Source organism: Myxine glutinosa, chromosome 11 (genome assembly GCF_964187855.1).
Source record: "Myxine glutinosa chromosome 11, kmMyxGlut1.1, whole genome shotgun sequence".
Classification (NCBI taxonomy): Eukaryota; Metazoa; Chordata; class Myxini; order Myxiniformes; family Myxinidae; genus Myxine; species Myxine glutinosa.
Window position 1 is genome coordinate 89204099 of NC_136271.1, and position 23709 is coordinate 89227807.

The following is a 23709-nucleotide window of genomic DNA, read 5'->3' on the forward strand; positions in this document are numbered from 1 at the left end:
TTTATAGCTTGTATGTTTTAACTACAACATTTTTGTATCTGATGTCATGTGTTGTTCATTTCAAGATGTTGTGTCTGAACGGCTTCCTGTTTCATTGCCAGTCGGGTTCGTTTTTAAAACCTCGAGCTGACAACATGTAGTTATCCCCACACCTTTGTAGTTATCCCCACACCTTTGTAGTTATCCCCACACCTTTGTAGTTATCACCACACCTTTGTAGTTATCCCCACACCTTTGTAGTTATCACCACACTTTTGTAGTTATCCACACACCTTTGTAGTTATCCCCACACCTTTGAAGTTATCCCCACACCTTTGAAGTTATCCCCACACCTTTGTAGTTATCCCCACACCTTTGTAGTTATCCCCACACCTTTGTAGTTATCCCCACACCTTTGAAGTTATCCCCACACCTTTGTAGTTATCCACACACCTTTGTAGTTATCCACACACCTTTGTAGTTATCACCACACCTTTGTAGTTATCACCACACCTTTGTAGTTATCACCACACCTTTGTAGTTATCACCACACCTTTGTAGTTATCACCACACCTTTGTAGTTATCACCACACCTTTGTAGTTATCACCACACCTTTGTAGTTATCCCCACACCTTTGTAGTTATCTCCACACCTTTGTAGTTATCACCACACCATTGTAGTTATCACCACACCTTTGTAGTTATCACCACACCTTTGTAGTTATCACCACACCTTTGTAGTTATCACCACACCTTTGTAGTTATCCCCACACCTTTGTAGTTATCACCACACCTTTGTAGTTATCCCCACACCTTTGTAGTTATCACCACACCTTTGTAGTTATCACCACACCTTTGTAGTTATCACCACACCTTTGTAGTTATCACCACACCTTTGTAGTTATCACCACACCTTTGTAGTTATCACCACACCTTTGTAGTTATCACCACACCTTTGTAGTTATCACCACACCTTTGTAGTTATCCCCACACCTTTGTTGTTATCACCACACCTTTATAGTTATCCCCACACCTTTGTAGTTATCATCACACCTTTGTAGTTATCACCACACCTTTGTAGTTATCACCACACCTTTGTAGTTATCCCCACACCTTTGTTGTTATCCCCACACCTTTGTGAAAAAACGGAGGGAGATTGTAATCGGCTCCGTCCGTCCGTCTGTGTGTCACGCTATCTCCTTCTAAAAGGTTGGGTATAAATTCACCAAACTTGGTAGATATGATCATCGCATGGCAAGAAGGTGCAAGAGCAGTGCCCGTTTTGGCCCAGCCCCCTGGGGTGGGGTCAAAAGGTCAAATACTGGAAAATACAATTACCGGCACATTGGGAAACATTTTTTATGAAACTTTGTATCCGCATCAACTTTTAACTCAAAGGGTTAAAAGAGAAACATTATATTTGATCTTTCCCCTGTGTGTTCATATTTGTGACTGAGTGGACACGTCTCACTGCAGAGAATTTTCCTTTTTACCCCAACAATTATCCGTCATTTTACTTCTTGATTTATTTTCATTAAATCCATTATTGTGTTGCATTTTATTCGTTGTGTCGAGTTTCTTTGTTCATGGGTTTGGGAATAACCCCACGTGATCAATAAATCAAAAATAACCTTTGCAGCTAAATCACTTGGTCATTGTCATGTCCAAATATCAGCTTCCTAGCTCAAAAGGTGCCTGAGATGATGCCCAGATGAGAAAGGAAATAAATAAGTGCGTGATTAAACAACAACAACATGCATTTTAAGGCCATTTTCCTTGCTAGAGCGGAGGTTAGCCTTGCGGTCCCCATGACAATCTTCTCCATTTTGCCCTATTTTCTGCATCTCTCCTTGTTAACCCCCTTGCCCGCATTTCTTCTTCCACCATCTTTAGCCAAGTCTTTCTCGGTCTTCCCCGTCCTCTACTTCCTTCTACATTCATTTCCATCACTCCTCTCAACCAGTCACTTTCATCCTTCCTCAACACATGGCCAAACCATCTCAACCTGTTCCTCTTCACAGCATCAATCACAGGCTCTATTCCCATCATCTTTCGCAATTCATCATTTGTCTTCCTCTCTCTCAACGATACTCCGCACATCCACCGAACCATTCGCATTTCCACCCTTTCCAGCCTTCGTTGCTGCTCTACGTTCATTACCCATGTCTCGCTCCCATAAATCATAACACTTCTCACACATGCAGCATACACCTTTCCCTTCAGCTTCAACGACACTCTCCTCCTCATCAGCACGCCACTCAGTTCCCGAAACTTCTTCCATGCACATCTCACTCTAGATTGATTAATCGATAATAATTAAATAACGAATCAATTAATTGATTCATCGAAAAACAAAAAATACCGGTTTCACCAAAGCTCTTGCTCACTATTGTGCCGAAATTGAGCTTCCTAGCTCAAAGGATGGCTGAGATATCGCCCGGACAAACAAGAAAACAAAACCGGAGTGAAAACTGAGTAGGTACTCCCTTTCAGCGTGCGTCATTGCCGGGGCCCCCTTCGGTGCCCGGCGATGACGTCATGCAGTGCCTGGAGATGGAATATGAAAGGAGTGGTGTTCAACAACACGGCACCTATTGTTAAGTTTGCCAAACTCTAGTATTCTATGGCTCTGCCAATCATAATGCAGTCTTTGATGGGCCTAATGGCGTCGTCACTGGATGGGCATATAAGTTCCTTGTAAAGGGGATATTAGTTTATTTAAAGAATGGTGGTTTTGGAGACAATATCAAAGGCTCTCAGCAATGTCTGCTCTTTTGAATGCTGTTATTGAATTGGCATCTCTCTTCGCCTTCCTTGCAGATTCTACTGGTCTAAGGATGGGAAAGATTTCAGGACCGAGCTGGATCACCGTGTAACGATGGAGGACAATTCTGGCACGTTACATATCCGCACACCGAGCGGGAAGCGTGCCCAAATGTATGAGGGAGTTTACCAGTGTTCTGCTTCCAATGTGGCTGGCACAGCTCTCTCCCAGCGAATTACCCTTCGCTTATCAAGTATGTACCTCTACATCGCTCTCCTTTGTAGTGATATTCATCAAAATGATGGATTTCAGTGCATTACGTACAACAATCACACATCTCCATTTCCTTTGTTCGATATATCTCCTTCTTTTTTAAAACTTTGTACATATTGAATTGTTGGTCATAGTTTGTAATGCTCGATTCTTCATCACAGTGCAGTCTTTTATTTGTGGTGTTCTGCCCGGAGGCAGATCCAATGCTGCCAAAGGGGTCTCATGGCAAGGGATACACTGGGTGGTTTACCTTTGCCTTAGCAGTGGTAGACAGTGCAGGCATTTGTAATTCAGCCAGGTGCCGGCAATGGGTGCGTTTAGCTTCTCTTTACGAACGACGCCTTATGATCTTTAACGTCCACCAACTGTTGCTGGCAGATGGGACACCCAGCTTAACGTCCATCTGAAGGACGGGGCACATATCGATGCGGCCCGCACCACTTGTGAAACACCGGGATGACAGTTATAGGTGGGCCGAGACTCAAACCCAGGCTGGGCAGCTCACAGGTGAGTGTGCAAACCTCTCGGCTGGTATCATACCTGTCCCCACAGTCGAGTATGGCCTTGTTATTACAAACAGATACTTTTTCCCGACCGATTTTATTTTAACATCCTAAAATCTTAGCGAGAAGCAAATCGAATTCTACATTTCACTTTGTACGGTTTGACCTGTGGGGTACATTTGATGAACTGGCCAGTACTCCATAACAGAGTGTTTCACTTAATAAATCCACAATGGCCCAACGGACTGAAAATCCGTGTGAAAATAGGAAAATCCCAATTGTCCGTCCGGCTGCTCTTAACTACGAGGGCAAGGGTAGTTGAACACCTGCGTCCTAAATTGGATTACCCGACCAAAGGGCCGAATCCTTTTGAAATTAAATGCGTTATTACAAGTGATTTTGATAATGGGACTCCACAGTAATTGCTTGAAGTCATTATTTATTTAACAATGTCTGTTTTTTTCCTAAAGGCTTTAACAATTGCCTTGATCCAACGAAAATGGCAAATACCGTTCCACAGTGGACTCCCGATAATTTAAAAACACTCCGATTCGAACTCCCTCATTTGAATAGTCTCCTCGGTTGAGTACTCGTACCACTCAAGAAACCAACTAAACTCAAAACAAAGTCTTACCAACAACAATCAATAACTCGAATGGCACTCGGTGGAGCGCATACCTCCGCCAGGCTGAACGGTTTATGTTTTGTATCCCACTGATAGACCGGATCTGGATTCGGACCTGAACCAAACTCTAATCACTTTGTTATTGGGACCTAACCAACTCGTCCACCAAGTTTAGTCGTAATCCGCCTTGGATCCGGATCCAATCCATCCTCGACTTTTTGACATATTCCGCTCAAAGACAAAAAACAAACACAAACGATGTCGTGCGGATCACTAAACTTGCGGAATCCCTGAAACAAATTTGACCTTAAAAAGAATTGGTGGTTTAAATCAATGAGGAAGTTTGCAAATCTTCTTCAAATCTCAAATCAATCGTATGAAAATTGACCATTGATCCGTCATGGTTCCAGGGTGCATCGGTTTTAACATGTTAATTGTTGCCGTCTGTGATTGCCGCTGCACAGCCATGACTTTCTTCTTCCCCTTATCCTTCCTGTAATAAATCCCCGTTTTGATGAGAATTTGCCTGCTGATGAGCAATGGGAACCAGAGTGCTGAGTGGATTGGACTATTAACCCGTTGCACGTGCAGATGGGGTCCGTGCTGAAGCACGTCCGCTGTGGGTCAGTGACGGGCTTCGCTCGGCCATCTTGTCGCCTTTCCGCTGCGGTGGTTTGTTTTGAAGTTGAAGGCGCTGCTTCGTGCCAAATTAACCTGGCGGACGTGGATATCTTTTGTCCCATACGAGCCAGGCGGCATAACGGCTGCTGAAATTTGCTCAGCCGTAACATTGGTGTCAGGAGTGGGATGTGGTACCTCACCTTAATACTGGTATCAGGAGTGGGATGTGGTACCTCACCTTAATACTGGAATCAGGAGTGGGATGTGGTACCTCACCTTAATACTGGTATCAGGAGTGGGATGTGGTACCTCACCTTAATACTGGAATCAGGAGTGGGATGTGGTACCTCACCTTAATACTGGTATCAGGAGTGGGATGTGATACCTCACCTTAATACTGGAATCAGGAGTGGGATGTGGTACCTCACCTTAATACTGGTATCAGGAGTGGGATGTGGTACCTCACCTTAATACTGGAATCAGGAGTGGGATGTGGTACCTCACCTTAATACTGGTATCAGGAGTGGGATGTGGTACCTCACCTTAATACTGGAATCAGGAGTGGGATGTGGTACCTCACCTTAATACTGGTATCAGGAGTGGGATGTGGTACCTCAGTCCAGTTTCAGTGCAGTCACTATAAAAACAACTGATAAATGGAGGAGTTCAGAATGAAGGAGATAGTTAACTGCTTAACAAATGTTATCTCTCCTCACAATACCTCTCGTCATAATGTGTATGGACTGACAGGATAAACTCAAGGTATGCTCATTCCCCTCTGAGCCATCTAGCTTGGGTTTGAATTTCGACTGGTGTATAAACTGTCATCCTGGTGATTCACGTGCAAGGCAATTCAAAATGTGCGTTCCTTCCCTCCGATCGACATTAAATTGGGCATCCAGTCTACTGCCATTCGTTTGTGGGTGTTAACCACCGCACAGTGTCCTTCATTAAGAGTAGGCAACTTATCACCAGGATCCACTCTGAACAAATTACATCTTGCACACTCGGTCGAGTATCCTGTGTCGGAGTGGCGACTAATCCAGGATTGTAACCATCAACAACACAACAGGCATTTTAAGGCCATTTTCCCTGCTAGAGCGGGGGTTAGCCTTGCGGTCCCCATGACAATCTTCTCCACTTTGCCCTATTTTATTGATTTTATCGCTTAAAACATGTAAAAAAATTATCGCTTCGAAAAGCGGGAGGACCGACGGGAGTTGTGGGAGATATGTTGAAGGCAGCAGGAAGTTGGGGTGTGAAGAGAATGACAGAGATCTGCAATCTGGTGGTGAAAGAAGGCCGCATTCCAGTGGATTGGGAACTGAGTACCCTCGTCCCTCTATACAAGGGGAAAGGTGACCCTCTGGAGTGTGGCTCGTATCGAGCGATAAAGTTATTGGAGCATGGAATGAAGGTATTGGAAAGGGTGTTGGAGAGGAGGATAAGGAAGAAAGTGAAGATCGACGAAATGCAGTTTGGATTTATGCCAGGAAGTGGAATGACATACGCGCTTTTCATTGTGAGGCAGTTGCAGGAGAAGTACATGGAGAAGAGGAAGAAGTTGTTTCTTGGGTTTGTTGATCTGGAGAAAGCATTCAATAGGGTTCCACGTGAAGTAGTGACATGGGCATTGAGGAAGTTAGGAGTGGAGGAATGGTTGATCAGAGTAGTGATGGCAATGTACAAAAAAGCGCGCACAGTTGTAAGGACGAAGGACGGGAACAGTGGTGAGTTTGAGGTGAAGGTGGGAGTGCATCAGGGGTCGGTACTAAGTCCACGACTATTTGTAGCTGTGATGGAGGTGCTAGCTCAGAACGTAAAGGAGGGTTTACCGTGGGAGTTGTTGTATGCAGATGATCTGGTGTTGATTGCGGAAAGTATGGATGGACAGAAGGAAAGATGAACAAGTGGAAGGAATGTATGGAGACAAAAGGTCTGAAGGTGAATATTGGAAAAACGAAGGTGATGGCAAGTGGTAAAGCATGTGGTGAGGTGGAAAGAACTGGGAAGTGGCCGTGTGCTGTGTGCAGGAAGGGTGTCGGAGTGAACTCCATTCAATGTACAATGTGCGCTGAATGGGTTCATCAAAAATGTAGTGGTCTGAGAGGGTCATTAACCAGTGTGGCAGCTACATTCAAATGTAAGGTGTGCACAGAGGGAGCTGCAGATGGAGGAAATATTGAGTTGGATCTTTGAGACGGCGTGAAGCTGGAAGGTGTGAAAACATTTTGTTACTGAGGAGACATGCTGAATGGAGAAGGTGGATCAGACTCGGCAACGGTTGCCAGAGTGAGATGTGCATGGAAGAAGTTTCGGGAACTGAGTGGCGTGCTGACGAGGAGGGGAGTATCGTTGAAGCTGAAGGGAAAGGTGTATGCTGCATGTGTGAGAAGTGTTATGATTTATGGGAGCGAGACATGGGTAATGAATGTAGAGCAGCAACGAAGGCTGGAAAGGGTGGAAATGCGAATGGTTCGGTGGATGTGCGGAGTATCGTTGAGAGAGAGGAAGACAAATGATGAATTGCGAAAGATGATGGGAATAGAGCCTGTGATTGATGCTGTGAAGAGGAACAGGTTGAGATGGTTTGGTCATGTGTTGAGGAAGGATGAAAGTGACTGGTTGAGAAGAGTGATGGAAATGAATGTAGAAGGAAGTAGAGGACGGGGAAGACCGAGAAAGACTTGGCTAAAGATTGTGGAAGAAGAAATGCGGGCAAGGGGGTTAACAAGGAGAGATGCAGAAAATAGGGCAAAATGGAGAAGATTGTCATGGGGACCGCAAGGCTAACCCCCGCTCTAGCAGGGAACATGGCCTTTAAAATGCTGTTGTGTTGTTGTATTGCTTTTATCGCTTCCTCAACTTCCTTCTCGGTTATCTTCTCTGCCGGTCCTAAAACTGGGTTACTCTTTATGTTGCCATCCCATTCATTCTCTGCATTCAACAGCATTTCCATATATCTCTTCCATCTTCCTTTAATTCCATCTGGGTCCACAACGATTTGTCCCACTTCATCCTTCAAGCAACTCATTCAAGCAGGTATAAACTATCCAATTGGTACTTCGAAGGCACGTCGATGCATCGCAAACAGTGGCGTCCCTTGGATGGATATTAAGCCGGCTGTCCCATCTGCTGGCATTGGTGAAAGATCCCACGTTGTCTTTGTCTTTCGCCGGCACCTTAAAGTTACCAAAATCAATGCCTTTAAAATGAGGGATAAGAAAGACCTTTGCACAAATATGTTCTGAAAGAGTTGCCTTGTCCTGATGAAACTTGTATTAGCAGGAAAACCTTTTCACAATTTCAATTTCCCTGTGTCCAAGTTTATTTATTTATTTATTTTTTTGGGATACAGAATCGAGGCTCGTATAAGAGCTAACACATTGAACATGAAAACATGCACAATCACATAAACCATACAATGAAGGGAGCGGGGGACAAGGGGGGGAGAGAGGGGGAAGCTAATTTCATAATCTGTAATTGTCATTATTGATGCATGCTGCTATGATTCATCAAGTCGAATTAAAACAGTAAAAGCTTAATAATTTTTTAAAATCTGGACTTGATAGTCGGTAGACCACTTGCCTAGGTCACAGCAGATGTTGAAGTGATGAAGAAGTTGGGAGTAACCATGTGACCTCCACAGGTGGTCGGGTGAATTGGTCTGGAACCAATCCGGGCTTCCAGTGACGATTGCAAATGGTGTGGGAGAGACGTTATAGCCTTGTTGAATGTACTTGACAGATTGAATCGCAAATCGCCATTTTTGGTGATTCTTTTTTTCAATTGTTCTATTTTTAATTTTTGTATACAAGACCGAGGCTCGTGCAAGAGCTAACACATTAAACACAAGTGGAAAGGAGAGGGTTGGGGGGGGGGGTGGGTGGGGGCGGAAGAGGGAAAGGGGTACATGTTATAAAGCATATGAACACTACTATGAATTTCAGGAATGAAGTCGGAGATTGAAAGAGGTGGATCTGGGGTGAATTAACGGGGGTAGAAAAGATCAAGGTTTTGGATGGAGGAAGATAAGAGATGGCGGTGAACAGCTGTTTTAAAGACCTGGAGGGATGAGTGGGATTGAAGAGAGTGAGGGAGTTTGTTCCAGAGGTGGGAGAAAAGAGGAATGAAGGAGTGAAGGTGAGCAGAGAGTCTTGATTTTGGCAGTTTAACCATAAGAGGGTTGCTGGCCGATCTTGTGCGACCTGTCGGAATATTTGGGGGCGGCCTGTAGGTACAGACAGAACTGGGGGAGCAAGGCCGGAGAGGAGTCGGTAGAAGACAGAAAGACCATCAACCTGCCTGCAGTGAGTGAGTGAAAGGCCCTCGGAATTAGCTTCATCGCGGGAGATTCCAATGATTCTGAAAGCTTTGGTTTCAACAGCATGAGGCCGGGCTAGGTGTGAGGCAGGAGCACCAGCCCAGAGGGGAGAGCAGTGTTCCATTGAGCTGCGGATGAAAGCCTTGTATGTGGTGAGGAGCTCAGGTGTGCCAAGGAAGGACTTCGCATGACGGAGGATGCCCAGACGGCGACTGGCTTTGGAGGCCAGCTTGGAAATGTGGTTTTCCCAGGAAAGATCATGGCAGATAGTGAGACCCAAAAGCTTGAGTGACAGAACTCAAATGTTGTGTTTGTGCGCTTCCCCTTCTCTCCCCATCTTGTCTCCCGCTCCCTCTTTTTATATATTTTGTTTGTCTGGTTGATTTGTTTGTGAAGTAAATGTTAGCTCTTTCACGAGCCTCGATTCAGTATACAAAAAACCCAACTCTTTTTACAAATGGATTCCTTTCCACCTCGAGCAAACCACTTTTTTCCTTGTCTAGGTTGGGCACCTGACTATTATCTTAACTCTGACCATGCAGTTCAACGCCTCTTCACAAGCTGGACTATATATATATATACATACATACACGCACTTGAATGTGCATGGTCACAGCTATGAGAATGGTCAAGTGGTCATCTTGTAAAGTGTTTTGCGTGTGGTGTAAAATAATCCATTTGGAAAACAGTTCAATCACCATCTCTGAGCAAAAGGGGCAGTTTGCGATTTAATGTGGGACAAGGCTATAACATCTCTCCCACGCCATCTGCAATCGTCATGGGATGCCCGGATTGGTCTCTAGACCAATTCACCCTACCACCTGCAGAGGTTACGTGGCCATTCTCAAGCTTCTTCTTCACTTCAACATCTGATGTGACCAAGGCGAGTGGAACCTCGCTGAAACATTTGCTCTACTAACAGGTAAGTCCAGCTGTTTTCATTGCAAACTTTTACGAATGTAGTTGTTATGCGTTTCCTTCTGGTTTAATGTAATCTTGTAAAGTGCAATGTCTGTAGGAATGCAGATTCATTCCACTGCTCTTTAAGGGTTGATGGGATGGCCTAGATTAGAGGTATGCACACTCACCTGGAAGCTCTCGAGCTTGGATTCGAATCCCGACCCAGCTATAATCTGTCACCTCGGTGTTTCAAAGACAGGTGATTCATCAATGTGTGTGCTGTCCCTCGGATGGACGGTAAACGGGCTTCCCGTGTGCCCGCATTTGTTGGTGGACGTTAAAGATCCTGCGGTTTCCTTCATTAAGTGTGGGCAAGCTATCGCCAGCACCGCCACCAAATTACCAAATTCCTGCCCCTAACCAGCAGAAGTGCATGGATCAGCAGCACAGCCGCATTATCAACTAATGATGCTACCCCGAAGCCTTGTACTACATTCCAAGGAAGACCGCTTTTTAAATACTCTGGTAGAAAACAACAAACAAATACTCTGGGATTTGCTTAATTTTTCTCCCCAAGAAAAGTCCTTTTAAAAGCCACGCTTCTTGCGCTTTTGCCTGTAGTTGAATGTTCATACATTTAAATGGCAGACTGATTTGCACATTGCTTTTCTAGAATCACCCCTTTGGCCCAAGGCAGATGTGAGACCGGTCGTAGCGTGGGTCGGTGCCCCTGCGATCCTTCCTTGCAACCCACCAGCTGGAATTCCTCCACCTCTCATATTCTGGATGGGCCACTGTGAGTCTCATAATCAATATGCTCAGATGTCACTTCCATGTTAAAATATGATGCATGTTCTTAGCTTCCCAATGATGACGTGGATCTTGTGATGTGTCCCAGATTTGCAGAAACTTCCTCAAAATGAACGCGTATCCCAGGGTCTAAATGGTGATCTCTACTTCTCCAACGTGTTGCCCTCCGACGCACGCAACGACTACATCTGCTATGCACGCTTTGTCTACACACAGACGATCCAACAGAAACAGCCTATTCAGCTAATTGTGAAGACTCGTGAGTTTGCCATTCACATTGCACTTTCCTTCTCGTGTAAGAAAAAGAGCGTTTCCGGAAATTGTTTTTATCGCACTCACTCAGAAATGCAGAAATGCAACGTTGCTTCTTTCAAAATCCTCTGAAATGTTTTTGACATGTTCAACTGCAATGATGCCCCACCGTTTTGATATACGTATATATATATACAGACTTGGCATTTTATATGGAATATTTTTTTTTTCTTGACTTGGGTTTACTTTCTGAACTCGGTATATCAATCACGTGAGTTTCCTTTACGCTTCGGTGATTTCTTTGTTAAAAGAACCATGTCACTGATTGTCTGTCACAGCAAGAAGTCAATAACAGGATTATATCACAGGTGGCGTGACAAAATGTACGAACAGGTACATTTGACGATTGGCTTCACAATCAGGTATATAAGGGTTGTTGCGTTCTGTATTAGTGGAAAACAACTGCTGAACGTCTACAAAAGTTATTGCCGCTTCCCCTGGAGATGGTCCGTCAACTCGACAATGCTGTTTGTCACTTAGTGGTGGCTTTACGAAATTCCGGCATGAAACAGCGTGCTAATGCCTGGCAGTATGGCATCACTCAAGGTCAGGTGTCAAATATCCTGAAACGAAATGCTCAGAGGGGTGTCCCTACTCCAATACCGAGGCCAGGACGTCCCCACAGAACCACAACGAGGGATGATCACCAGCTGCACCGGTTAGTCCGCAATGGCCGTACCAAGTCAGCTAATCGGCTTAGGGCTGAGTGGCAGCAACTGACAAATGTGCCTGTATCCAGAAGGCTAGTCAACCAACGACTGGTTCAAGCAGGCTATCGTGCCAGGCGTCCCCTGAGAAAGCCACATCTGACCAGACAACACCGCCAGCGCCGATTGCAGTGGGCCAGAGAGCACCGTCAATGGCAGCCAGGACACTGGAATCACGTGATCTTCAGTGACGAGTCTAGATTTCTGGTCTATCGTCAAGATGGCCCGTCCGAGTGCGCAGACAAGTGCATGAAGCCTTCAACGAAGATTGTATAGTGCCAAGAGTCTAAGCTGGAGGTGGTGGGGTGACCGTTTGGGCTGCTTTTCATGCAGGGGGCAAAACTGACCTGGTTGTTCTGAATGGAAGCCTGAACCAGTTCAAGCACAGGGCCATTCTGGAAGAAACATTGCTTCCATTTGTTCATGCAGCCTTCGAGGAAACTTTGTCTTCCAAGATGACAATGCATGGCCTCATCGTGCTCGCATGTTTTACACTTTCTTGCTGACCGTGGTGTAGAGCATATGGAGTGGCCTGCCATGTCCCCGGATATGAATCCGATAGAGAACTTGTGGGCAGAATTAACGCATCAAATCGACAACTTAGACCAGCAGCCTGCCTCTGTGCGTGAATTGCAGCAGGCTATTGTAACTGCATGGCAAGTGATTCCTGTCCAAACCTTGGCAAATCTCATGAACAGCATGCTTCAACGTGTACGTGCTCTCCTGAATGCTCGTGGGGGTTACACGAAGTACTGAACTGTAATTTTACTGTCCGTAATCCCAGTCATAATTTAACTTTTGTTTTTGTTGAAAGATTTTTTGGCTAATGTGCAAAATAAAGAGATACTTCTGGAAAACGCACAGAAGTTTAACACAGTACTGTCCGTGAATTGAGTTCGATATCAGTTTACATCACTTTCAAGGATCAATTTATTTGCTTCGAAATGTCAAATGTGGTTTTTGTTTCTTTTAAAGGTCACATTAACAAAATCTAGAATAATTTCAACATAATTCCAATGAACTTTTGGTTCCAAGTCATCTTGAAAAGTAAGTTCACCCCCACAAAAAAAATATTCCATATTAAATGTCAAGTCTGTATATACAGTATATATTTTGGTGATTCTTTTTTCAATTGTTTTCTTTTCTTTTTCTTTTTTGTATGCAAGATCGAGGCTCTTTTACGTGTAAGAGCTAACACATTAAACACAAGTGGAAGGGAGAGGGCTGGGGTGGCAGGAGGCAAGGAGTACATGCTAAAAAGGAAATGAACACTACTATGAAGTTGGGGGTTGAAAGAGGCGGATTTGGGGTGTTTTAACGGGGGTAGAAAGGATCAAGGCTTTGGATGGGGGAAGATGGATTGTGGTGAACAGCTGTTTTAAAGACCTAGAGGAAGTAGTGGGATTGAAGAGCGTGAGTGAGGTAGCTTGTTCCAGAGGCGGGAGAAATGAGGAATGAAAGAGTGAAGGTGAGCAGAGAGGAGTTGGTAGAAGACAAACTCCACCTGCCTGTAGTGAGTGAGTGAAAGACCCTCAGAATCAGCTTCATCGCGGGAGATTCCAACAATGATTCTGAAAGCTTTGGTTTCAACAGCGTTAAGCCAAGCTACATATGTGTGTGTGTATATATATATATATATACACAAAGAATTAAGTTAAGCACCCCTACACAAAGAATTAAGTTAAGCACCCCCTAATATATATTCTTTGTGTATATGTATACATTGGCATATATTCTAAGGTATGTGAGATCATACCTTGTGAGATCATTGGAACGTGCATTACATCGGGAATGGAACAACCTGCCACAGCAACGCATACGACGGCTTACAGGGTCTATGAGACGTAGGGTTGAGTCAGTGATCCGATCACGTGGGTCCTACACACGTTATTGACGCAAAGATCGCTAGAGGTCTTCTCAGAACAATGACTGTACGTTAGAAAACATAAACGTCATCCACACTGTCCGTGATGGACCTATAGCTCCATACTTAAATTGAGGTGAAAATATGCCTAAAATTCCCAATAAATTTCACCTTAAATTATTCAGAATAAAATATTGAAAACGGCATGATTGTTATGTTTTTATGTGACCATAATATCACTTCTCCAGAAAATATAGCAATATCATGGGTATATTACACTGTTTTGACGACAACAACCTTGTAATGTGCGAGGTTGTAAAAAAACGGGGGGGGGGTGCTTAACTTAATTCTTTGTGTATATGTATGTATATATATATATATATATATATATATATATATACATATATGTATGTATGTATGTATGTATATATTTATATATGTATGTATATGTATATATGTATATATATATATATATATATATATATATATATATATATATATATATATACATATATACATATACATACATATATAAATATATACATACATACATACATACATATATGTATATATATATATATATATATATATATATATACAGTCACGTGAAAAAGTAAGTACACCCCATGTAAAGTATTGCCTTTTTCAACATATTTCAACATACAGCTATTTGATCTTCATTTCAACAATATTGATAGATAAAGGTGATATTAAAGCGCGGCGTTACGCGCGCTGCTTGTGAGCAAGGAGGAAGCGGACAAGCGGTAACATATAAACGTCTTTATTGTAAGACTACACTGTAACACTGAAATGCTCCGGGCTGGTCGCCCGGTGTATATCATGAGGCCACGCCTACCCCTCGGGCGTGGCCACCGCCCACTTGGTGCGTGGAATGATGTCACCACGCCAGTGGGCTTTTGTGTCCGCCACACGCGCCCCCCCAGAATTCCCGCGCACCTGGAGGGCCAGTTTGCGGGGCAGACGAATGACCCGGCCGAAGCGCCCCCTGGCGATCGGCGGCGTCCGGGGTGCAGGGATGCCAGGTGGGATGCCCCAGGCTGCCCCTGGGATGGGTGCAGGACCGGGGGGCGGCGTGGCGGCGGGGCTGGGCGGTGCCGGGGGTCCGCCCGCAGGAGGGCGGCCCCGACGTGGGGGTCGGGCCACTGGCGGTGGATGGTCCACATCGAGGTGGGCCGGCTTGAGGCGGTCTACCGAAACGCGGTCAGGAGTACCGCCGATGTCCAGGGTGAAGTGCTTCGCCCCGGTCTCCAGCACGCGGAAAGGCCCGTCGTACGGGGGCCGCAGTGGTGTCCGATGGGCATCGTGGCGGACGAAGATGTACTCCGCCGTGCGAAGCTCCGGGGCGACGTGCGTCGGTGGGTGCCCGTGGCATGCCGTTGGCACCGGGGCGAACCTCTGGGCCGGACTCTTGCAGAGCGGAGCGCTGCTGTGCCGCGGACCATGGTGCTGTGGAGTCGGGGAGGAACTCGCCCGGCACCCGCAGCGGTTGCCTGAAGACCAACTCCGCCGCGGATGCGCGCAGGTCCTCCTTGGGCGCCGTCCGGAGGCCCAGCAGGACCCAGGGGAGCCTGTCGACCCAGCCGCCATCGCGGAGGGTGGCCCGGAGCGCGGCCTTCAATGAGCGGTGAAATCGCTCACACAGGCCGTTAGCCTGGGGGTGGTAGGCCGTGGTTCGGTGCAGCCGGACCCCGAGCCCCTGCGCAACCGCCCCCCAGAGCTCCGAGGTGAACTGGGGGCCGCGGTCGGATGAGATGTCTGAGGGGGCGCCGAACCGGGCGACCCAGGTGGCGATGAAAGCCTGCGCGACATCGGCCGCTGTTGTCGACGCCAAGGGCACGGCCTCCGGCCACCGGGTGGTGCGGTCCACCATGGTGAGGACGTAGGTGAAACCCCGCGAGGGGGGCAGAGGTCCCACCAGGTCCACGTGGACGTGGTCAAACCGGCGTTCCGGCACCGTGAACGGGGCCAACGGGGCCTGGGTGTGCCGGTGCACCTTGGCGCGCTGGCACGCGAGGCACGTCCTGGCCCAGCCGCGGACGGCCTTCCGGAGGCCATGCCAGACGAACTTGTCGGCGATCAGCCTTTGGGAGGCCCTCGCGCCCGGGTGGGACAGGCCGTGGATGGCGTCAAACACCTGGCGCTGCCAGCCCACGGGCACGATGGGGCGAGGACGCCCGAGGGAGACGTCGCACAAGAGGGCCACGCCCGCGCTGTCGAACGGCACCTCGGTGACGCGGAGGCCCGTGACGGCAGTCCACAAGGCCTGGACGTCGGTGTCAGCGGCCTGGTCCGCTGCCATCCGGGCATAGTCGATGCCGAGGTGGACTGCGTGGGCGACGGCCCGGGAAAGGCAATCCGCCACCGGGTTGTCCTTCCCCGCGACGTGCTGGATGTCCGTCATCTTCGGGACGTCCTCCGGTCTGACGGGGACCTGATGGTAGCCGCGTATGAGGTCCACCTTTGAGAAGAAGGACCTGCCCGCCAAACGGGCGGAAAAGTCCTGAATGTGGGGGACGGGGTAGCGGTCGGGAGTCGTGGCGTCATTGAGACGGCGATAGTCCCCGCACGGTCGCCATCCCCCGCCGGGCTTCGGCACGATGTGCAGCGGCGACGCCCAAGCGCTCTCTGAGCGCCGAACGATGCCGAGTCGCTCCAGGGTAGCGAACACCGCTTTTGCCACCGCCAGCTTCGTCGGCTCGAGGCGGCGTGCCCGGGCGTAGACCGGTGGCCCGACGGTGGGGATGTGATGGGCCACCCCGTGCTTGACGGCCCCCGCCGAGAAGGTGGGCCGCGTGAGGGCCGGGAAGCCGGCGAGGAGGCGGGTGAATGCGTCCGCTGCCGGAAGCGTACAGACCAACGTGGCCGGAACCGAATCGTTCGGCAAGCCGCTTGGCAAGCCGCTCGTTGAGCTGGGCAACGCACAAGCGAGCGAGCTGAACGTCTCGGCCTGGACAAGCCGTCTGCGCTTGACGTCGACCAGGAGCCCATTAGCGCACAGGAAGTCCGCGCCAAGCAGTGCCATGGGCACGTCGGCGGTGACGAACGTCCATCGGAAAACCTGCCCTCCAAACCGCAGAGAGAGGCAGCGTTTTCCGTACGTACGGATGGGCGTCCCGTTCGCGGCAAGCAGCGCGGGGCCCCCACCCGCGGCGTGCTTGTCTGACGTGCCGGCGGGAATGACACTCACCTGCGCTCCCGTGTCGCACAGGTAACGGCGCCCGGAGAAGGTGTCCGTTATGAACAGCAGGCTGCTCGAACGGCCGGCGCTCATCGCCACTATTGAGCGCCGGCCCGGGCGTTTCCCGACCCGTTGAAGGAGCACGGTGGATGACACCCCCCGTGGCCGAACTTGGCGTGGAACCAGCACCAGGTGGTGGAGCTGGAGGAGCGCGGCTGGCTCCGCCCGGCCGGTGGAGTTGGCGGGTTTCCCCGCGGTGGCGGTTTTCGCCGCGGCGGTGGGCGGGGCGTGGCGGCGTTCACGAGGTGCGTATCAGCATGCTGCTGAACATCAGCGCGCTGTAGAAGCTGATGCTGTGGAACATGCTGCTGAACATCAGCGTCGAGGGCCGTGACGGCCACGCCGACGCTCGCCCGCGTGTCCGAAGCGGCGAAGTACCTGTCCGCCTTGGCGGCCAATGCTCGGGGTTCCGTTCGCTCGGTCCCGGCCAACGCGAGGCGAACCTGCGCTGGAAGTTGGCGCCGGAAAAGCGCCCGGAATAGCGAACCGGGGGCTTCGTCGCCCAACAGTGACAGCATATGGTCCATTCGGACCGATGGGCGCGTCTCACCGATCTCGGGGAGATCCAGGAGGCGATCGGCCCGTGCGTCGTCCGTGAGGCCGAACGTGGCTAGGAGTAGCCGCTTGAGTGCCTCGTACTTGAGGCCGTCCGGTGGGTGGCGAAGGACGGACACAACTCGAGCGGCCGTGCCGGGCCCGAGGGAGGCGACGACATGGCAGTAGCGCAGGTCGTCGTTGGTGAGGCGCCGAAGCTGAAATTGGGCTTCGGCTTGAATGAACCAGACTTCGGCCTGGGCCTCCCAAAATTCGGGAAGTTTAATCGCCATTGCCTTGTCGTTGGCCATTGCAATGGCGTCGTGTTCGGAAGGATCGCTACGGCAGATCCAACGTCGAGGGTCACCAGTAAAGCGCGGCGTTACGCGCGCTGCTTGTGAGCAAGGAGGAAGCGGACAAGCGGTAACATATAAACGTCTTTATTGTAAGACTACACTGTAACACTGAAATGCTCCGGGCTGGTCGCCCGGTGTATATCATGAGGCCACACCTACCCCTCGGGCGTGGCCACCGCCCACTTGGTGCGTGGAATGATGTCACCACGCCAGTGGGCTTTTGTGTCCGCCACAATATAATATAACAAATACCATGAAACATTTACATTTTGTAGTCCATTGTATAATTTAAATAAACATAAATGCAAATTTCACATGTGGAAAAAGTAAGTACACCCTTGGCTCTAAGAGGTGGTATTGCCCCCTTTGGCAGAAACAACCTCAAGTAGGCGTTTCTTATAACTGTCTACCGGTCTCTGACATCGACTGGGAGAAATTTTTGCCCACTCCTCCATGCAGAATTATTTCAGATGTGCGATGTTTGAGGGGTTTCTTGCATGCACAGCTCGTTTGAAATCCCCCCACAACATCTCGATGGGATTTAGATCCGGGCTTTGACTTGGCCAATCCAGAACCCTCCATTTCTTTCTTTTCAGCCATTCCTTGGTGGATTTACTGGTATGTTTAGGGTAATTGGCATGTTGCAATGTCCACCTTCGGTTGAGCTTCAACTTTCCGACAAATGGCCTCACATTATCCTCAAGCACCCTCTGGTACAATGAAGAATTCATAGTGGATTCTGTGATGGTGAGCTGCTCAGGCTCTGATGCAGCAAAGCTGCCCCAACCCAAAATATTTCTACCACCATGCTTTACAGTTGGTATCCAGTTCTTGTGGTGAAATGCTGTCTTTGGTTTTCGCCAAACATGTCTTCTGGTACTGTGGCCAACATAGCTCTACCTTTAACTCATCTGTCCAGAGCACATTGCTCCAGAAGTGCTGGTCTTTGCCTAGGTGTTCATTGGCAAACTTTAGTCTTGCCCTGATGTTCTTTCTGGAGAGCAAAGGTTTCCCCCTAGCACCTCCCATGTAGATCAAATTTGTGCAGCCTCTTTCTAATGGTAGACTCGAGCACTTTGACATCAACAGTGGCAAGAGCTACCTGTAGGTCCCGTGATGACATTCTGGGGTTCTTAGAGACATCTTTCAGCATCTTGCGATCTGCTCTCGGGCTGAACTTGCTGGGGCGGCCTGGCCTGAACAGGTTGGCAGTTGTTTGGAATCTTCTCCACTTGTAGATGATCTTCCGGACAGTCGAATGAGTGATTTTAAATTGTTTCGAGATCTTTTTAAATCCCTTCCCAGACTCGTAGGCATCTATAACCTTCTTTCTGAAGGCCTCAGCGAGCCCTTTTGATCCCGGCATGGTAACGCCGCACACTTCAACAACAAAGAGCAAACCAAACTAAATGTCTGAGGTTTAAATAAGACAGGTTCCTCCAAGATCCTCTCTGACGATGTTTTAATCATTTGCACCTGAGCTGGTGCACCTGATTCTGATTTTAGGTATTTGAAGTAGTGATAAATGTCGGGGTGTACTTAATTTTCCACATATGAAATTTGCATTTATGTTTATTTAAATTATACAATGGACTACAAAATGTAAATGTTTCATGATATTTGTTATATTACAGGGGCGGATCCAGGAATTTCAAGACGGGGGGGGGGGGGGGGGGGTGCATCAAACTATAGCGCTGCGGGTGGGGGGGATAAATGGGAGCTCAGGAAATTAAAAAAAAAAGATCTTCAGAAACGGCATTTTGTGCGCTCTTGGAGGTTTCTGCAGTTTCTTGTGTTCTTCCCTGGTGTTCTTTCTGGAGATTCGTTCAGCAGATTCGCACCGCCTGCACCCTCATCCTGGATCGAAGGGGAGGGGGGGTGCGCACCACCTGCACCCCCCCCCCCCCGGATCCGCCCCTGTATTATATCACCTTTATCTATCAATATTGTTTAAATGAAGATCAAATAGCTGTATGTTGAAATATGTTGAAAATGTCAAAACTTTACATGGGGTGTAGTTACTTTTTCACGTGACTGTATATACTGGCAGAAGTACCCGGCGTTGCCGGGCGGAGGAGGGGAGGGGAACGGGGGAAGGGGAGGGGAGGAGAGGGGGGAGGTAAGGGGAGGGGAGAGGGGAAGGGGAGGGGGGAGGGGCCCTCCCCTCCTCCCCCCCTCCTCTCCTCCCCTCCAGTTCCCTTCCCACTCTCCCCTTCCCTCCCCTTCCACCCTCCTTCCCCTCCCCTTCCATCCTCCTTCCCACCCTCCTTCCCCAATCCTTCGCCCTCCCCCTCCCCTTCCCCCTCCTCCCCTCCCCTCCTCCCTCCTCCACCTCCACCATATATATATATATGTGTGTGTGTTTGTTATTAATTTAAATGTATGGATAAGTTAAAGCTGTTTCACTCTGCTTGCGTTGATAGAGAAAACGTGGTTTGAAATGTGTGCACAAACATCATTGTGGTGCATGCACGTTTTCATGGTCACACGGAATGTCGTAACATATGTCGCTTACCCATTGGTATCCGAAGAAATCCGTTCACATGTGACATGTGAAGCACCTCGTCAATTTGCTCAAAGTGCATAAGTCACTGTAATAGGATATACTGGATAAAGTCGATATTAGATACTCCCAACACGGTTAGTGCACACCTGATTCCTTTTTAATCCTCTTGGCTCGGATGCCCAGTGTGTAAATTGAATTATTGTCGCAGTAAAGTTAAAATCATTGCCTTTAAATTGGTTGTCGATGGATGCCTCATTCATAGTCATTTTTTAAACATTTTCCATTTTTTTCATTTGTTGTTGTTCCAGCTTTTATGTCACGTGCTTCATTTATCTATTAGTTGCTTTACATTTTCATTACATGTTGTTGTTTTCTTTTTCATTTACTTTTCAGTTGAAAGCATCAATGATACAGATCCATCCAATGTCTCTGGTCTCGAGCGTGGTGAGTTTCCCCAAAAGTGTTCTTTTCTACCACAAAAGTAGTGCATGTGGATGCCCGTTCGGCCTTACCCAGTCGTCAAAGCCTTACCCAGTCGTAGAGGCCTCACCCAGTCGTAGAGGCCTCGCCCAGTCGTAGAGGCCTCGCCCAGTCGTAGAGGCCTCGCCCAGTCGTAGAGGCCTCGCCCAGTCGTAGAGGCCTCGCCCAGTCGTAGAGGCCTCACCCAGTCGTAGAGGCCTCGCCCAGTCGTAGAGGCCTCGCCCAGTCGTAGAGGCCTCGCCCAGTCGTAGAGGCCTCGCCCAGTCGTAGAGGCCTCGCCCAGTCGTAGAGGCCTCGCCCAGTCGTAGAGGCCTCGCCCAGTCGTAGAGGCCTCGCCCAGTCGTAGAGGCCTCGCCCAGTCGTAGAGGCCTCGCCCAGTCGTAGAGGCCTCGCCCAGTCGTAGAGGCCTCGCCCAGTCGTAGAGGCCTCGCCCAGCCGTAGAGGCCTCGCCCAGCCGTAGAGGCCTCACCCAGCCGTAGAGGCCTCACCCAGCCGTAGAGGCCTCACCCAGCCGTAGAGGCCTCACCCAGCCGTAGAGGCCTCACCCAGCCGTAGAGGCCTCACCCAGCCGTAGAGGCCTCACCCAGCCGTAGAGCCCTCACCCAGCCGTAGAGGCCTCACTCAGCCGTAGAGGCCTCACTCAGCCGTAGAGGCCTCACCCAGCCGTCGAGGCCTTACCCAGCCGTGGAGGCCATACCCAGTCGTGGAGGCCTTACCCAGTCGTGGAGGCCTTACCCAGTCGTGGAGGCCTTACCCAGTCGTGGAGGCCTTACCCAGTCGTGGAGGCCTTACCCAGTCGTACAGGCCTTACCCAGTCGTACAGGCCTTACCCAGTCATAGAAGCTTTACCTAGTCATAGAAGCTTTACCCAGTCATAGAGGCCTTATCCAGTCATAGAAGCTTTACCTAGTCATAGAGGCCATTTCACTTGTGTAGGGGAGGAACGTTGTCAACTTACCAATTTCCCTTTCTTCACATGAAACCACAAAGCAACATAACGTTTAATTAATCTGATGTTCTGCTCATCCAAGCACTTTAATGAGTTTTGATGAAATGTGAATCCTCTCGAGGTCTCGTTTCTTTGTCAAAGACCAGGTTCATTGACTACCTGGAGCGTCAGTTTGTTCATTGCTTTTCTCTGGCATGGTGGCGCCATGTGCTCAAATAAACATCCAGCAATATTGTTAAAGTATTGTGGCACAACAGGGTGGACAAAATGGGTTTATGAAGGAGGTTTGTTCAGATAGTTGTCATGATGTGAAGGGCAGCATCTCATCTCATGACGAGACAAAAAGTGCGAACGTAGCTCAACTTATAATCTTACATTCCGACCAGAGTTCGTTGTTATTCTGCATTCGTGGTGCAGTTTTGTTGAGGGAGAAAAAGGATATGAAATACAGAACAAAACAATAATTATAATTAATGCATGTTGAATCTACATATTGCATATGCAAAAGTATAAGTATTTGTCCCTCCTTCCCCTCCACATCCTTTTTCCCTCTTTCTGCATACATTCCACTCCTCTGCCCCCCTTGCCCCCCCCCCCCCCTCCTGACACCGTCTCTCCCTGGCCTTCTTGGCTCTCCTTCCGACTTCGTCTCCACTGTATTATCCCTTCCACGCACGTACAGTATCTATGATGGATAGCATGTTGTTTCAATAACAAACTAGAATGGCACTGAATAGCCTAGTCCACCTGTTCTGTCCCACTGATGGGACGGATTCGGATTGGATCTTCACCAAAATCGAATCCAATAGTCTTCGTCAGACACCCAACCTGTCCACCAAATTTCGTTCGAATCTGTCCACAATCTTTTGAGATATCCTGATCACAAAAAGGCAGACAGACAAACAGGGGTGAAAACATAACCTTCGTCCACCTTTGGTGGTGGAGATAATTAATAAATTCTGTTTAATTCATCAATAATAATGGAATTTATCTTTCACAACATTTAATATGAATCATTGTTTTCTACAAAGTTTGAATTCTCAGAAAAGAAACATTAGTCAGGTTCACTATGTTTTTTCGTTCAAAATCATGGTAGATTAGCAAACCTATACATTTTTGGAAACGTTATTACATGGAAAATCTGAAAATCAATGTTTACATTTGCCAATTCCGACCAATTCCATTCGACCAATTCGACCATTCGACCAATTCGATCGATTCGATTCGATTCGATTCATCGAATTCGATTCGATCGACCATTCGACCAATTCGATTTGCCAATCAATTTGATCGACCTTTGCTTGTGTGGAACGGACTGTGAAAACGATGCGGACTATATTGTCGGATACGACACACAGGACAGTGATGACGAACTCTAAATGGCATATTCTGTAATCGTGTATGTTTGATGCCATTGACTGCCTGTGTATATTTTGTCATTGACTGCCTGTGTAGATGTGAAGTTATACTGACTGCATGTGTATATATGATTTTGCTGACTGCCTGTGTATGTTTGGTGATATGAATTATTGTGACACATTTTGATGTTATTAACTGCCTGTACAAAATGATAACATGTATTTGATTATGCAACTTATCGCGAATATAAAGACAGTATTTTGCAATTCAAAACCTTTGATTCGTGTCTTACCATTCCCCATAGCACTAATTTGATACTTTCATTGGATTCCTTGTCCCTGAAAATATAGGTTTAGTATATTTTAAAAAGTTTTTAGGGTAATTAGAGGCAGAAATAGAACAAAATATGTATTTTACAGTGGCCATTTTGAAAATCCAAAATGGCCGCCATACAGGTATCTCTCCAAATGTGAACATTGATTTTTAGTTTCCTTATGCTATAACCTTTCCAAAAATGTATAGGTTTGCTAATCTACCATGATTTTGAACGAAATATAATTATTGACATAGTGTACCTGACTACA

At 47.9% G+C, this 23709-nt stretch overlaps 1 protein-coding gene across 8 annotated transcripts in view; it reads left to right on the top strand.

The window, feature by feature from the left end:
• The window catches only part of LOC137437105 (neuronal cell adhesion molecule-like), a 361237-nt gene that overhangs the window by 224903 nt on the left and 112625 nt on the right, over positions 1-23709 (top strand). For 7 of the 8 annotated variants that reach the window (XM_078786852.1, XM_078786854.1, XM_078786851.1 and 4 more), the window contains 4 exons: positions 2800-2996; positions 10663-10785; positions 10888-11058; positions 20731-20781. In XM_078786852.1, coding sequence (XP_078642978.1) covers positions 2800-2996; positions 10663-10785; positions 10888-11058; positions 20731-20781 — 542 coding nt within the window. The remainder of the gene's footprint in view (positions 1-2799; positions 2997-10662; positions 10786-10887; positions 11059-20730; positions 20782-23709) is intronic. The other variant, XM_078786856.1, reaches the window with a different exon arrangement.